Source organism: Carex rostrata, chromosome 13 (genome assembly GCF_964058835.1).
Source record: "Carex rostrata chromosome 13, lpCarRost1.2, whole genome shotgun sequence".
Taxonomy (NCBI): domain Eukaryota; kingdom Viridiplantae; phylum Streptophyta; class Magnoliopsida; order Poales; family Cyperaceae; genus Carex; species Carex rostrata.
In genome coordinates, this window is record NC_135930.1 from 10,323,154 (window position 1) to 10,340,787 (window position 17,634).

At 34.8% G+C, this 17,634-nt stretch overlaps 2 protein-coding genes and 1 long non-coding RNA gene across 4 annotated transcripts in view; 1 reads left to right on the top strand and 2 right to left on the bottom strand.

Moving 5' to 3' along the window:
• Positions 1-2,531: 2,531 nt before the first annotated feature.
• Positions 2,532-17,634, bottom strand: part of LOC144564056 (small ribosomal subunit protein uS7) — a 76,574-nt gene continuing 61,471 nt past the window's right edge. Inside the window, exons 2-5 of the mRNA XM_078313557.1 lie at positions 4,731-4,829; positions 4,067-4,338; positions 3,163-3,366; positions 2,532-2,798 (exon numbers count right to left, since the gene is read on the bottom strand). Coding sequence (XP_078169683.1) covers positions 2,744-2,798; positions 3,163-3,366; positions 4,067-4,338; positions 4,731-4,799 — 600 coding nt within the window. The 5' untranslated portion in view covers positions 4,800-4,829 and the 3' untranslated portion in view covers positions 2,532-2,743. The remainder of the gene's footprint in view (positions 2,799-3,162; positions 3,367-4,066; positions 4,339-4,730; positions 4,830-17,634) is intronic.
• On the bottom strand, positions 8,232-11,773 carry LOC144564125 (uncharacterized). Of its 2 annotated transcripts, XM_078313645.1 has the most exons (6): positions 11,616-11,773; positions 11,104-11,204; positions 10,569-10,646; positions 10,094-10,165; positions 9,167-9,267; positions 8,232-9,080 (listed from the first exon to the last, which is right to left on the bottom strand). In XM_078313645.1, exons 1-6 carry the CDS (start codon positions 11,631-11,633, stop codon positions 8,680-8,682), a joined length of 771 nt encoding a protein of 256 aa, XP_078169771.1. In that variant the 5' UTR covers positions 11,634-11,773; the 3' UTR covers positions 8,232-8,679. The 2 variants fall into 2 exon arrangements, with proteins under 2 accessions (XP_078169771.1, XP_078169772.1); XM_078313646.1 differs by lacking the exon at positions 10,094-10,165.
• On the top strand, positions 11,942-13,507 carry LOC144564126 (uncharacterized). The gene is made up of 2 exons (XR_013514559.1): positions 11,942-13,347; positions 13,382-13,507. It is a non-coding gene; the product is annotated as an uncharacterized LOC144564126 (long non-coding RNA).

Genomic DNA, 17,634 nt, shown 5'->3' on the forward strand with positions numbered 1-17,634 from the left:
CCAAACATTTTTTTCATTTCCGGGAATTGGGTTACCGGAAAGAAATTGAAAATCCGGTTGTTTAGTAAGCGGATTGGGTATTTTTCGAGATTTTGTCAAAAATTGAGTAGATTTCGTAATTTTATTTTATTTTTGGGTATTTATAAAAATTGGGTAGAGTCGAAATATAGAATGCCTATGTCATTGTGTTGTGCACATTTTTGTAATAATTAATTAAATAATGAAAAATCACAGGAAATTTAGTAGAATTCACTTGCTAGTCGGTAGTCACCCCTGTTAAAATGAAATAGAGGTAATTAACACCGTTAAGAATTCCCAAAGCTACATTTGTGGAAAAGGCTGAAGTACACTTGTTGCATAAAAAATTGAAAAGGCTATTCCTCGGCAACTGTGGACCCAAATCTATTCCTCAAATGGTGATAAATTATCCCAGGACAATAAGAAAAGGGGAACATAACAAACTTAATATGCGATCATTGAAAATGATCATTTAGGTATTGTTGGAAAATTTCCTGTCTATCCCGTTTTATGTAGGGCTTGTTCGTTCATAATGAAATAATGAAAATAAAAAGGAAAAAAAATAGAAAATACTAGTAGTTTCTCTCATAAAATAAAATTACATAACACTTATTCTTCTAGCTATCTCAATTGTCTGACCTACAACACAGTTGATGCCGCTACCTTGTGCGCCACAGCAAATCTGCCGAGCACCAGCACCTGCACCAGTACCTCTGTAGAATGTAGATGGTCTAGTACAGGTACTGTTCTTTCAGCAATTGGTAGCATATCCCTCCCAGCCACCAGCACCATACTTGGGTTGTTCTCAACCCCACCTGTCAGCGACCCATTCTGCTGCAACCATTGTCCCCATGGCTTCAACTCCAACCTCATGGTCCTCATCTCAGAGGAGCAACCCAGTCCCACACCTAGCTCGCTCCTGACCCCACCCATCACCATCAGCTATTCCACCTGCCACTGATCAACCCCTGCACCTGTGACTCCAACCTCTTCTCAGGGCACTTTGCTTCCTTCCGGTCCCACCCATCAGTCATCCCTGCCACTTCAACCTCAGGCACAAACCCTGCCACTGCACTTCGTGCTGTACTCCGGGCACCAGCACCACAATCCCAGCCCCACCTGTAAGTCACAACCGGCACTTCAACCACTAGTCCACTAGCCCTTTCCCTGCACCTGGTGCTGTATTCTAAGGATCAACCACATCCATCTTTCCCAAATTAAACGAATGGAAAGCGGGATCTCTTCAGCCCTTCCCTATTGCAAAAAATTGCAGATGAGTCATCAAGCGCATATCCATTTGAATCATAAAAGTTCTATTATGCCATATTGTGGTAAAGGAGAAGATCAATCAAATCGAATAGAGTATGTTTCAATTAACTAACTGGTTTTACTTTCAATATCTGGACTTACACAAGATGATATCTAAGAATCAATAATTCATAATATACTATGGACACAATCAGGACCTTATGGTTCAAATTTTCAAAATTGGAAAGAACTTGTAATTTTTTGATAAAGGAAAGAACTAATTACTTAGCCAGTTATCTTGTAGCGTTCGATTCCAAATTATTTAAATAACTTTATCCCATGAATTCTGAAACTTTAAATTCTCTTTGGGACAACGCTTTGGCCACTCGTAAATATTATCAAAAGAAGCATAAAATGATACCAAACCAAACTACGAATTTCAATTTATAATTTCCATTATGATGATTGAACTCCTGAGGTACAAAGATTTATGAAAATAAGATACTATCGATGATTGTGATTAGTAAATAGAAATAAACATGAATTGCTTTACGCAATTGATGATTGCCATTATCAGAAACGATTTTGTATATGCTATTAGTGTCCCTGATCCTTTTATTTATTCTGATTATCTGATCTAGAACAAATACATCTTTATCGATCCGATGATGTTATACAGTATGTATTATCTATAACATTATGAAACCAATCTAGTACATTAATTTTTAGATTGGATGATCCAAATATAAGAAAGAAAGATCTTTTAATGTAGGTTGAAAATAATAACTGAAAAAAAATGCTATCAGAAACACGCACTGTACCGAAGTGAAATCAATATTTAGATTCAATTCCTGGAAAATTTGTGTGCCAACGTGACGTTTGTATACCGAATCGAATGTGGTTCACAATTTGGTCCACAGGACCCATGACGAATTCATTTAAACATCATAGTGTCACTTCATTGATTTGTACTCCAGAGGTCCAGAACTTGAATCGTGTCTGCTGTGCCAACAAAATGATGGCAACAATGTGACAGCAGTTCTTGTGAGGGATCAACATTGAGAGGTTGAAGGGTTTCAACCTATATTACCATCTAATTTTGCTCTAATAGAGCCCAAGTATATAATTTTAGCAATTGATTATAGCCACTATTACCTAATTTGACTATATTGGTGCCACAGTTTGTACCCCGGATTTGGAGACCACATCACTAATCAGAGCAGCAATAGTTTATTCCCAAGAGAACTAATCAGAGCAGCATAGCATATTTAAATGTGAACCTTAATCAAAGCACAATATAAAACATATTACAGGATTTAGTTTCTATCTTGGCAAAAGTACAACACCTAAATATCCTGATTCTGCAATATGTAACATAACAAACATAAAATAAAAAACAGCAATCCGGAAAATTACATAACATCTAAGAGCGTTTTCAAAAACCTATTTTGAAACTGTATTCAAAAGGGAGGCACACTCAACGGTTGGCCTTGGCAACACGCTCAATCTCATCCTTCTTCTTGATTGCATAGCTGTCAATAAATAATTACATGTCAATAAGCTATCAGAAAATAGTACTTTCTCTTGCTTCTTTAGAACAATGTCTGTTTAATGAGGTACTAAATTGTTTTTCACAAGAATAAAAAGGTAATGTCGTGAATGCATAAAAAAAAGATTGGGAGATCTCACTCGAGTGAAGGCCCCTTTGTTATATTTAGTGAAATTAAATTATAAAAAAACACAAGAATCTTCACTATGCTAGTATCATGTACAAGTCTTCACAGAGGTAATTTGTTTTGAAACCATTGTTAGTAGTAACAGTTCAATGGTCATGCATAATACAAGGAGGCTCAACAAATAACAAAGGATAAAAAATCATTGAAAAGTGAAACCAACCTATTGGATGAACCTTTGGCTGCATTGATGAGTTCATCAGCGAGGCACTCAGCGATGGTCTTTATATTTCTGAAGGCACTCTCCCTTGCACCTGTGGTAATAAGGTAAATAGCCTGGTTTACACGCCTCAATGGAGAAATATCAACAGCTTGCCTCCTAACCACACCAGCGGAACCAATCCTAGTAGCATCCTCACGGGGCCCACTACAAATAATATAGCAACAAGATTAAGTGTGTTAGAATCCCATCCTCTAAAAAACTTTTGATGTTACAAATTCTGCATCGAGATTTTTTAACATGATATTTCAGCTTTTGCAGATACAACATCACACTTCTATTGAATTTGCAAAAGCATTAAATTTTAGAGTGCTCAACTAGCGTTTCATGCTAATTGCATAGCTTGTAAATACCTGGTATTAATCAATAGGTAAATTACAAATTATGACAAGGAACAAAGGATGCAGGATATTGGTACACAGATCAGTAAGTAACTAGAACCAAAAATGCAATCACACTTAAAACTACACAACAGATCTATAGTCAAGGTTTTTTCAAGATTCAATGTTCAGGTCTTTCAAAAAAATAATAAAAAGAGTTGGTTTTGGTTTCACAGAACCCTCAAAATCTCTGAACTATAACGTCATCAGAACAACCTTTCTTCTTTGAAAAAACAGAGCTTTACCAATTAAGTACACTCTCTCATAAGTTGAATTTCAGATAATAGACTAATCCACTCAATGGAGTAGTATTTACCAATTAAGTACGCTCTCTCATAAGTTGAATTTCAGACAATACACTAATTCACCCAATGGAGTAGAGGAGTATTTACCAAGATAATAGACAAACTTTCCCAGTGGAGGGTAACCGACAAAATTTTCAAATTTTGCATAAAGAGAAGAGATACCTGTTGATGATGGCATCGACTATGACTTGGAGTGGGTTCAGGTCAGTCAAGAGGTGGATGATATCCATGGTATGCTTCACAATTCTGACAGCCATGAGCTTCTTGCCGTTGTTGCGGCCGTGCATCATAAGGGAATTGGTTAGCCTCTCCACAATTGGGCACTGCGCCTTGCGGAAGCGCTTCACCGAGTACCTCCCAGCCGTGTGTGGGAGATATGTAGCGTGCTTTGTTGCCGTCACAGCCAAGTAATCACTGAGCGATATATCACCCACCTGGAAATGAAAATAATCATGAGACACTTTGTTAATGGGAACAGCATTAATTCATCATTTTTTAAGTCTTTTGACACAACCAAAGCGTTACTACTCAGCTTTTCCCCTAAATTTGAAGAAATTTCATCAGAACATTGAATAACACGAGACTGAACTAGCTCTGCTTAGCCGATCGTGTTGGAAAATTGCGAAAAAATATAAAAAAAAAACCATATACATTTTATTGGATTTTCACATCCAGTAACCAGATCCGAATACGAAATAAGAAATATACTCCTACTAGGATCAATCACAAAAAAAAAAATACTGTACTGTATCCAATATAGCGAAAATAAAGATAATTAAAACATATTTTACTGAATAAACAAAAAAATTGAAGAGAGAAGAGAGACCTGAACATCCTCGAAGGACCAACGGTTGAAGAGCTTGACCTCCTGTTGCTCCGCCACAGCCGCCGCCATTGTTGCACAGAGAGGCGAGAAAGCAAGGTAAGAGAAAGGGAGATGAAAATGGAGGCGTATGCGCAGCAGCTTCTAAACCCTAGCTCCTATTTATATCGTTATTTTTGTTTGTGTTTTAATTCTCTGAGAGAGTTTCAGTTTCTATTTCATACACACAAAGCCTAATTTAACTGGGCTCATGGGCCAGAATGAGCATCCCCGAGATATCTCAACTATTCTTGCACGGACCAAATTTATAAGGTGCAAATTTTAAATGCAGATAAAAAATAAATTATTAAAAAATAGTTATTAATTTTTATTTTATTATTTATTTTTTAAATAAAAAATAAAATTGTCAAAGCACCTTTTTTCGAAAATGATTTTTTTTTTGTTTCTAAATAGTTTGGTAAAAAAAGTCATGTTAAAAATTATTATATTTTACTATACTTTGTGATTAAGATATTTTTTGTGATAGTTTAAAAATAAATGGATTTATTGTATGTTAAAATCGTCAAATAGCAAGGTATAATGGTCTGAATTGAATGTTAAGGCTCAAATAATTTTCATATGCTCCTGATTCTTTGTGAACCGATAATTATTTCTATTTTTATACTTAATGAACCAAGATGAGAGTTCAAATGCCTCCATTTTTTTGTGTCTCCATCATGTCTCCATTTAAAAAAAAAAATAACTCAAAGTTTAAAAGTTAAGCGTCAAAATAAAGCTGTTAGATGTGATCTATGTTATTTTCTCTATGTGCCCATAAAAAATTATCACATTTTGCTTTTGCTTTTATGTGAATCAATAAGTTAAAAAATCAATGTCTACAAATTATCCACATTAGTATACATTTTTACAAGTTCAAGACGACAACCAAAAAAAAAGTTGAAATGCCATAATCTTTTACACGTGCATAGATAAAATGATGTAGTTCATATCCAACTGTTTTATTTGAATTTTAAGATTTAAAATTTTGAGTTATTAAAATTTTAAAAAATGGAGGCATGATGGAGGTACAAAAAATAGAGGTATTTGAACCCTAACCAATACACCAAGTTTATTCAGAAAGAAGTATGCAATTATCTTTCTTCTCCAAAGAGCCTCCATTTACATTCTTTCTAATCAACAAAACTCCTCTTTTTTAAATTCAAAATTGACACAAAAAAACCGAATCAAACCACAACTAGAAGAGAATCACGGCATGGGTAGGTAATGGACCGAAATAGGAGTAGGCAATAACCTAATTTTTATATAGAATTATAGATAATTTTTAGATCCAGGGGTGGGCAGGCATTGCCTAATACCCTTAGTCCATGCTGGCTCCGCCTCTGGATGTAGGGGAGTTTGCTAATAGGAAATGGCTTATTTCAAATTTCATGCTAAGTTATCTCAGAGGATGCGAATTCCATGATCATGAGACATCCACAGAGACTCACGAGCTAAGTCAGAATTTTAAACTATAAGAGTCAAACATATAATAAAATTAATTATATAAAAATTTCATACTAAAAATAAGAATCAATTGATATATGACTGTCTGGTGAGATATTGTTATACTAAATGCACCGCTATCGCTTAAAATTAAAAAATAATTGCGATTAAAAACTAAATAGATGGGTTTAGAGAAATTTGACACGCATGATGATAACAGAGTTCGGCAAAATAAATGCCTATTTCTCCGGGACGTCACAACCTCTTCTAGGTGCGCCTTTCTATACCCAACGAGAAATGTTTACAACTTGTGAACCGGTGAGTCCTTACAAACCAACGGAAAGTCACACGGCCAACTCAAAGAGAGAACGAAGTCTCAAAGTTTAGATTCTCAAGAAGAACACTCAAGATCTCATTCTAACCTAACTCAAGATTAGTGAAGTGGGTTTGAGAATGTTTGAGAGATATTGAAGTTTTGAGCTCAATCAACAATGGAGGAACCAAGCTCACAGAAAAACAGTATTTTTAAAAGTTAGGGTCAGCTGGGAGATCTTGGAATGGAGGCCCAAAGCTCTATTTATAGAAACAGCTCCAGAAAGAGTAATTTGACTTAAAACGTTACCAACGTTACAACATTTTAGTTCAAAATTTGAATTTAGGTTTTTTTTTTTTCTGTGAGATTGATCAAAACGTTACCAACGATTTCACTCTGTGGAAACTTGATAAAAAACAAGAATTCTGAGGTTTGAAAATTTAATTAAAACGTTACAACATTTTAAACCGTATGGTAACGTTTTCTATTCCTTTGTATTTGATCAAACTATTTCTTAGTTTTCTTATAGGTTAAATCGTTATAACGTTTTACAAACGTTACCAACGTTTGTATCATGTTGAAACAACATCAAACACACTTTACCAAGTTTAAAATATTACAAATTAAATTCTTGATAAATGTCTTCATGATTTCTTCAGTTCAATCAATCCATATTGCAAATTTTTTTTTTTTTTTTTGACATTAGCCCGTAGGCACACACACTCTCTAAATCCTGCTAGCCAGAATCAAACCTAAGAATCCCCACATGGGGGCATATGCCTCAGCCACTGTGCTACACAGTGCTTGGCATTCATATTGCAATTTCAATTTGCTTGAACCTGCATAACTCTAAAATAGAAAAAAAAAATATAAAAGTCAATAATTATATGTTTTGCAAATAAGTCAAATAGACAAAAAAATATTATTGTTAGAACTAACAACTATAAATTACATAAAAAATTATACGTAATACAATTAAAAAAAAATAAAAAAAAATAGATCAATTGATCCCATTCATATACACTGCATCCACCTCTGTACAGACTCATCGCAGCATCTCACCAGACAGCCATATATCATATCTTTGGTAACTTCTGTACAAATTATCTTTTGTATTTTTATTATTTATTTTTTCACGGTTAGTAGATGATCAAAATACAACTGGGATACGTGCAGGCAGCTCGTATAAAACAGTTAATTCACAATCGAAGGGTGCAAACAAAAAACCAACCAAAGGACATTGTATTCCTCTCGTTCGTATCTCACCAGACAGCTAGAATAATGCATTTGCTGGAGAGGAGCCCGCTCTTGAATAGAATATATTTGATATTAGACTATTCGGAATAATTTATTTTATGTTTGTTGTGTTTGGTTGAATTTAAATAGCTAAAATAGTGAATTCAACTTGTTTGTTTTATTACAATAGCTTATTCTTAAAGGATATATTTAGTTGCAATCTTAAAATAACTATTTATTATGTTTGTTGTGTTTGGTTGAATTTAAATAGCTAAAATAATGAATTCAACTTGTTTGTTTTATTACAATAGCTTATTCTTAAAGGATATATTTAGTTGCAATCTTAAAATAACTATTTAAAATAGCTAGAATAGTAAAATTGACATTTATTCCTTACAATTCATAGTCCTAAAATAAATCTTCACAAGTTCGTTACAGTGAACAAATTGGAAAAAATGGAAAAGCAAATATTAAACATAAAAGGAACAGAATACAAATAAGCTTGAGCGCCAGTACAAATCGCTTTGCCTCGTTGAAAAATAAATTGAGAGCTTGTGAACAGTAGAGCTCAGATACTGACTACATGAATTCATATAAGGAATCATACAAGTGCTAATTCTCTTTGCTTCAGTTAAAAACAAAATATAACAATAATAACACAACAGAGATGCATTCCCAGCACTGAAGTGGCTTTTCGGAACAGCAACAAATCTACAATTTGAACGAATACTGTTGCAAAGAAATGGGACAATACTGTCTCACTGACAACTGGATCCTCTAGCCAGTGGAACTCCCAGCACATGCACATGGAACTCATAGCAATCCTTCAATGAAGATAAACCAAGTACTCCGTACCATTTCAACACTGGTTCACCCTTTTGATTGGCCCCACCCGTCAATATAATTTCTTCACTCTGCCATTCATTTTTCTGTAAATGAAGTTCGGCCCAATGCATTTGCAAACATTCTCTTAGCTGCCCCAACTTGTTCCTTCTTCAAACTTTCAGCACTTAAAGCCCTTGGGTTGTTGCCTCTTTTTTCTCCATTATTTTGTGTGCTATCATTTCGCCTTCCACTGTTTGGTTCACTGCCACATATATCAGGAACTGATGTGGGTTCCAGTTTGCGTCCAAGTGCATGTGCAATCATGCGACGAGCCACTGCAGGATCTTTTCTCAATTTTGGGCTAGTGGAGCGCCCTTCCTCAGTATTGCTCGGGCCAAAGATGCGGTTTCGGGCAGCCAGGTAAGCAGCCTGCCTTTCCTCCAGAGGTGGCGGCATTGGTGCTGGAATGAGTGACATTGAATGCTTCAGTTGAGAGGCTGAAATAGTAGATTTGAAATGTTATCAATACATACATAGATCAGAAAATAAAATATTCACTACAAACAAAAAACAAATGACATACCTAAGGTATCCGGATTTTCTCTCTTTAATATATGCTGCGACGAGGTGGAAGTGTAGCTCTCAGCATGATCCCACAATATGTCACTTACAAGCACTGATGGACTGAAAAAAACAAATAAGGAAGCAAATAAACACATAAATATAATAATTTTCACAAAAAAAAATTATGACAAATAGGGGCAATTGCAAATATTATTAACACACAAAATTATTTTGTATTTCAGTAACAGAAAGGAACACTGCAATTAGCATAATAATTTCACCATTTCAGTATGATATACTTCAAGCTGTTAAAACTAAACAATCATACTGAAGTATATCATACTAGTAAAATATAACATACGGGGGAATCCATTGGCAACGCTAAAAAATAGCTTATTGTTTTGAATCCAACTAGTAAAATATAATCTATACTTTATAGATATCATATATATGAAAAATGACAAAATTGTATGCAAGTTTCAGCATTCATCAAATGACATGAAATTTGAAACAATCCATATTTAACGGTATTTGATAGAACATCAAATGATATATAAATTGCATGAAATTGATACACAACCAATCTATAAGGAAAACAACATGTCCATAATTGTTTTCTATTTTTTTTTTTAATTTTTTGACATGGTTTGAGAAAGCATTGTCAAGATAAGTTGTTATCATGGGATCCCCACCCAACTTTAAAATCTATATCACTTAAGCTCCAGTACAGGTACTTACTGGTCTGAACAGATCCACACTAGAATAAGCTAGTTCACTAATTTGCTGATTCCTGTTGTGAACTTTTAATTATTTGGGTTGTGTGCCTCCCTCTGCCACTGTGTAGCTCCACCCTGGTGGGGTTCCATACAGAAGTCCAAACTCCAATGCATACTACTGGAACTAACAGGTACAACAAAATTATATTTAAGAGTGTAATACAACATACATGGCTGTTTCAGGACATCTCTCAAGCACCAAGTGACGATCTTCTCCTTCCCCAACAGATTCATGCACAAAACTACAATTTTACAAAGGGAAAAACAGAAAATCATAACACTGTTCTAAAGAACAAACACATATACCAACTTGTTTTGAGATAATGGCTAAAGTATATTCTTCCTTTGTATAACAAAAAAAGCAGTGCATCATCTAGTAAGAAACTATCTCAGATGCTGATCGGGTTAGAAAAATAACCTTGACTTGAGGGTTCCTTTCCCCCATTGATCAAGTTTGAATGCATTTTTTTTTCCTACTTAAAGAATAAAGAAGTAAATCCCTTTTGATTGACATCATCAACAGAGACTCATAGGTCAAACTGTTCCAAAAAACAGCATAAGTATCCCCCCCCCCCCCCCAACACACACAAAGAACAATTACCTCAAGTACGACATACAAAACAAAAATTGAAAGAGGAAAGATACCCATATATTTCAGCAAGCCGGTGTAGTAGTAGGCGATGGTAGGACCCCACTGGCTGAAGCTCTAAACTACCATCAGTACTGCATTTTATTTAACCATGTTATATAAAAGAAGGACTAAGATAATAATAAAATATTTGGATACTGGATATACAGGAAAAAAAGACATTATTCAGATCAGATTAGGGTTTCTTTTCACATGGCTATGGTTTACCAAATACCTTGACAATTATTGTTGGTACACCAAACTGAACTGGAACAGTATAGTTCTCGTTGAATTTTGTTGACAAATGTGAAATCCGATCAGCTCTCAGTTACATCAATCGACCAATTAAACATAAAAAGAGCACAAAGAAAAGAAAAGAAAAGAAAAGCAAAAAAATTAAATTGGAAACAACTGTGCCAACTTGTAACAACTAAGATTTCAGTGAGTACACATACTCATGCCAGTATCAAACAAAATGGTACTGAAATGCATAATCAATTTTAGACCATTAATAGATCTCCTCCACATATTTATTTTCACTTATTTGTATACCTTGTATCCTGTTGTAGAAAAGCAACTAAAGCTTCCTCTGTGGAAAGAATTAGATGCTTGCTATACAAATTATCTTTCACAAGAGAAGCCAACTCCTCCACCTATAAGAAATCAATAACTAAATCTTTCAAAATCATGATAATTATTTGTTTAATTAAAAGGTCTATAAACTTCTTTTTTTTTTTCGGCGAAAAGGGGCTATAAAAACGGTCAGAAGGTATCAATAGCTTGATAAAAAATAATGCTGTAATTACGTCCAAAGAGAAGCTGTAACTATATATACAACGACTAAAAGGACACTTATGGCCCCTATTTTGAGTAATGAATTTTGCACTTTTACACACAAATCAGTTTTTAATTGTTATTCTAACCCAAGCAAATTAATATGCAAGAAGCATCATAAAATTCTCATTGATCTGGTTACAAATCAGCGTAGCGCGGCAGTAATTTTAAGAAGCACCATAATCTGAAAAATTCTAATTAAATAAGAAGAGAGAGAAAGAAGGGCGTACCATTGCGAATTGGTTCATGGCAACGCGGTGGTAGATGACCAGTCGAAGAGGGCGGATAGAGAGAGATAAGAGGGTTTTCTTTCTCTTCTCTATCAAAATAATGAGGCAAGAGGGGAGTAAATTAATTCACGGAAGGTCGCTCAACTGCATAATCTCTTCGATTTAGTCCCCTAATTTTGGCTCAAAATTACGAATTTCTCCTATAAAATACATAATATCATATTTACCCTTCTAAATTAAAAAAAACTCACAAATATATCTAATTTGTAGACTATTCTATTCAAATCATTTTAATAATAAGTACCAATTTTACTTTTTATTACAATAAATATATTATATATTTAAAAAAATATTTAGTCTTCTAATTAGTCAGTATTGGAAACAAATAATTCATTTTCTTACTTGTGATGCACACACAAGTATATATTTAAATATTATAAGTCTCAAGTAAAGAAATAAATCATTTACCGTCATAAATTGATCAATTAGAAAACTTGACCATTAATTATGTAGAATAAACATAATGGTGCAGGTGAAGTCAGACATATGTGTCATTTAAAAATAAAGCAAAACTATTAAATAGAATATAACGATTAATCAAAATTAGAAATATAAGGAAAATAAAATATTTAATTAAAATAATAAAATAAGTGCTTTGTTTAAATAATAGTTAATTTAAAATTTTAATGTATGACAGCAATTTTCCTTGTTTTAATATCGATAGACGATAGATGATTGGAACAAAGCATATCTCTGAGGTAACAGAATATTTGTGTTTAGATCACTGCCGTTCAATCGGAATCCGGCCAAATCGGTCCGAGGTGGAACGCACGGGGATGCTTTAATAGTCGTGCGGATTCTGAGTGGACGGTCTAGATCCAAAAAGAAATATTCTGTTACCTTAGGTGATTCTAATTCTAGCTGAGAGGATCGATACTCCCCTCGCACGATTTGCAAAAGCCTTCCTCTCCAGCTCCGCGATACGCACTCTTACCCCAGATGGCGTCGTTTCTCCTACCTAGGCTACTCGAAAGGCGATGCTTGGCGGCTACCTCCTCTCTCCAACCTCTCCATGCTCTCTCATCTCTCGACAATCTCCATTCCCCGTCATTGCCCTCGCACGATCCAAACCCTAGCTCTAACCCTTCTCTTCCGACAAATCTCGTGAACGAATCCATTTTTGCTTTGTCCAGTCATTGTTTCACCGTATACCCGACTTTTCCACACTTATCTCATCTCGATCCGGTTTCTCTGTTTGGAGCAAGCAAAGATCGGTTGATCGGGGCTCAATCGACCTCTCTTACTACCCCGAATCATGCCCTCCCATTGAAGTTTGAAAGGGAACCAAATTTTGGTCTTTCCTTTGCTCGTTTCTCCAAGGTTGATCTGATTCCTTTTTCTGAGGCTGTTGGATTGGAGATTGAAAAAGATGAAGAAATTGTGATAAGAGCAGATAGCGTGAAGAAGAAGAGAAAGAGGAAGATGAACAAGCACAAGCTGAAGAAGCTACGCAAGAAGCTCAGACGCAAAACTTAATTGTGGTCTCCGGTTCGACTTTTAGTTAGTTTCTTGTTTTTGTTTGGATGGATATTTTGTCAGTTTGGATAAACAACAGTTTCTGAATACTTCAGGACTTCTGAGAGGATATTGTTTGGATGCAATAATATTTGTTGGATTTTACAATTCAAGAATAGTCCAACTTAGATTCCTTTTCAATTCAAGAATAGTCAAAGTTAGATTCTATTGAGAGACATGTATTGTCATAGAGGAGGCTCGATTGCTACCTAGCTGAGTTATCAATTTTAACTTTAAGCAGCACTTGCAATTTTATCTTTCACTTTTGTTGTAGTGTTACGTGAGAAACATTTCAGTTTGCCATTTGAAGTGCCTTACATGCAAATTCAACTTGAAGGGTCAAACTGATGTCTTGTCACTAGTTACTCTGTTGTGCCTTATATTACATCCCCAAAAGGTGATTCATAATTTGAACATGTATCATGATCCATAGAACAAGTGAATTTTATTTTTTTAAGTGCTCTGACTACAGTACCGGTCAGATTGCTAAACAATACCAGGTACATGCATGAACCAAACGTTAACAGACCAATACCAATTGGATGCTACTTCTCCAAATTTGGTTAAATTTGTAGCATTAGTGAAATTATGGTTTTTAAGTTCTGCCTTTGTACGGGCACTTTATGCCACTGGGACAGTGCAAACATGCAATACATCAAAATGTATGGGCTTATTCTGGTCATAGTTTAACTAGAGAATCTCAGATAAGCAATCATGATCAAATCGATTTTTTTTTTTTTTTTTTTTTTTAACTTGTGAAATGGGATTCCATCCTTAAAAATCTTAATATCCAAAAGAAACTATAAAGATGCATCTTAACTAATAAGATATTGAAATTGGGCATTCTTGTTGAATTCAATGCCCTTCACGTTTCAGCACTTGTTGTTTCTTAATGAGCTTTGGAATAACTTTCACTTGCTTTCTGTGCATTAGACTTCTTCAAGCTGATAAATTGATTTGCCACTGCTTTGTACTGGGTAGGATAGTGCTACCAGTTTTGCTATGTGTTTTATGTGTTAGCTTAAAAGTGTGCTTATTTTTATATATAAAATTAAAGCTAAATATATGTCCAAATTGCCCTAAAATCTGACTTGTCAGAGACCCAATAAGGGATGCAACAATGAAATTTCTAAGAGGAAAAAAGAGAGGATACAATAAACAATGCTTTGACACATTACAGTCTCCTGCATTGTTACCATGTCAAACTTGTCAAGGCGACCATTTATGACGAGGTAAGAGTTATGTGATTAGTTTCCAGCCAACATGTTTTGTGTACCATCATGGTATCTTCTATGTAAAGTTTTTGTAATAAGAGATTGTCGTGCTGTCTGGTGTGTACACAAATTATGAGGATTATGGAGACTGGTTTGTGTACATAAATTATGAGGATTATGGAGACAGTTTTCTGTAGACCACGAGGTAAGCAACAGTGGGTCTCATTTTACTTTCTTAATTTGTTCTAGCTTTAACATATTTCTATGGCAGTTCCTTTTGGTATTATTGCTCTATGATTTTTAAGTTGTCAAGACCCTGTCAGATGTTCAGGAGCTGAAGGATTTAATTGATATCCAAGCAAGAGGGAATTGGCACTATGATGTATAATTTTGAGCTTTTACTGCACTTCCTTATTCTTTATGTTGGTTTGTCTTGTGCTAATTTTGGATTATGTCTTCAAGCCAATTTGGCATAACATTTGGGTACTTCATCTGTTTTTCTGTAAAATGAATATCCTGATTCTGCTTGTGTAGTTGTGCTGACCAAAAAGTTCAGTGACAAGGATTGACGTGCATAAAATCTTTTTAATGTGGTTCATAACAGGGTTGCTCTGATCCATTATACCCCAAATGCGGAAAATGTGCTCCTCATTGATGGCAATCAAGCCTATTCTACCAGCTGTCCCCAACCAACACCCCTCAAGATTCCTCCTCTCAGGCACTCACAATGTTTAGGCAGAATCAGCCTGAAATAGTTCTTTGAGCAGCACGCCAGCATCAATGGCTGAAATGACCTGACATTTTCAGAGATCAACTAAAAAATACAGCCTGAAATGACCTGACATCGAGAGAGAAATCAGAACCATGGACTTGATAGAATTACTATTTCAAGTGTTCAGCGACTCGACAGTCACTAGCATTTCATAAAATCTTAGTGCAAACTCACAGTTTTCATTTTGCTTCTTAAAAGACCTTGGCCGGTCCACAGTTGTTTAGTATAAGAAACCAAACTATTGAAGTACAATGAAACAAATAAAAATATGACAACAATTTAATACAATCAAGTTCGTTATTTATTTATAGTAATCATCCATATATTACAGAGAACAACAAATTATTACTACAGCCTAAATAACATTCTGAATGTTGTTCACAATCAAATAAGTATGTTGGCCGTGATAATCAACCAAACAGAGACTTAATCTGAGTGAATCTGTTGGTCTCAATCACCAACAGACCCAACTCCATCAACTAAACATGTTCTTCAAAATAACCAAGCACCTGACAAAATTGACTAAACATGTTGGTCAACCAACCAACCAACCAACCAACCAATACAATCAATAAAGAAGTGGGTATGAACTAATTACCCATTAGATGATTGGAATCAATGGACTAAGTGCACAAAAGAAGAACTTGTAACACCCGGTTTATCTATCCTCATGTTAAAAACAATTGTGGCACAATATGATATCAACCACCCATCTGCCACTTGTCCTGTACTGTTACACCTTATCAGTATGGTAGTGAGTCTTGAACTTCTCATTTTATTAGCTTCTTTAGTAGCTTTGACTGGTCTTTGGTCTTGCTAATGCTAAACACTTCATATCTCAAGTAGGGGTGGTCAAAACTACTGGTATCTAACAACATATTTCTAATCTCATAACCATAAGTTGCTTGCTCTGTCCTGAAAATAAAATGACAATTTTTTTTTGTCTTTTTCATGGCCTAGTTTTGGTGCTTAATTCGCTATACAATTTGATGGATTGGAGCCAACTGGAACTAATAACCGGGCTGAAGCTTGGTTGAGGTTTATTTAAATACTGTCAAGCGAAATGAGGTGAAGTTGCATGCAGCTGGATTGCTGAAGCAAGGAAACACATTAAAATTGCTCATTTTGCATACAGGGCTTAATTGAGTTGAAATTGGGATACCTCCATATTTAGAAGACTTGTAGCTTACCTAATGCTTTCTCACAAAAGAGAAGATCACTGCCTCATAATAATATCATAAATTCTCAGATCAATCTCCCTTGCATTATAATTTCACTGCACGAGTGATGCGTTTACATGTAAAATTTATAAATTTTCGAATTCATTTAGTACAAAGTCAAATGGTCAAAAAATGATGAAAATTGAATGCATTAAAATTAACTTATAAATCTCCATTTATTTTTGCCACTTGACTTTGTACATAATGAATTTGAAAACTTATAAATATTGCATGTAAACACACCACTCGTGAGGTAAATCGGTTTCAACGGTTTGGATTCGTCATTTGAAGCATATATGATAAGTTTTCGAGGTGATAGCACATGATGTCTTATACTAACGATAGCATGCTAGCCAGCCAAACTCCACCTATTTTCTACCATTTCTGTAGCAAATCCGGTGCCACTGGCACAGTAAATACTGAATCACAGCAGCCTGACAGTGCCACATGATGTACTGCTCGTAATTGTAAACTTGATGCTGGAAAAAAGAACTATTTAGATTCTTATATTTGCATACTGATCTACCCAATGCCTCCACATGTCAGTCTAATAAGGGAAAAGAAGCTGGTCTCAGACATAAGCTCAGCCCACTGAGAATTGCCAAGCCCTGATAAAACCTAAACTGGGTCAAGAGAAACCAGACACAGCCTTGCTATATATTGTTTAATCCATCCTAAACATAAAAATTACAAGAAATGAGTTCTAATTGTTCCACTTTGGGGCCACTAATCATATAAAAAGCGCATTTCTAAATTAGGACCCAAATGGTCTCAAATTTCCAAATCACTAAACAGCCTAACACAAAATGAAACAAAAAATCCACTAGAATACAAAGAATGCAAGATGTCCTTAAATAAAAGGAGCATAAATGTCAATTTCAGAAGTGCATTGCAAATAAACATCAACAACTTATATAATTCTGGGGAAATGTTTATTAGGCAATTGTAAGTAATGTCTAGAGGAATATGGAAAACAGATTTTCTTATTTGGTGAGTCAAGCAACATAATTGAACTCTATCTTTTGCTGCTTGACCTGCTAGATATGCAAAATTGTTTTCCATAATAATCGTATCACTTATACTTTTCAAGTTGCCAATAACTTTCCTTTCAAAATCATTTTGGTTGGAAGTCTAGTTGTAGTGCACATTAACATTAGTACTACTATTATTCAAAGACATTTTACATATTTTATATTCCAGTGGTTTGTTATCTCTCTTTGGGTTATGCTAATTAGTGA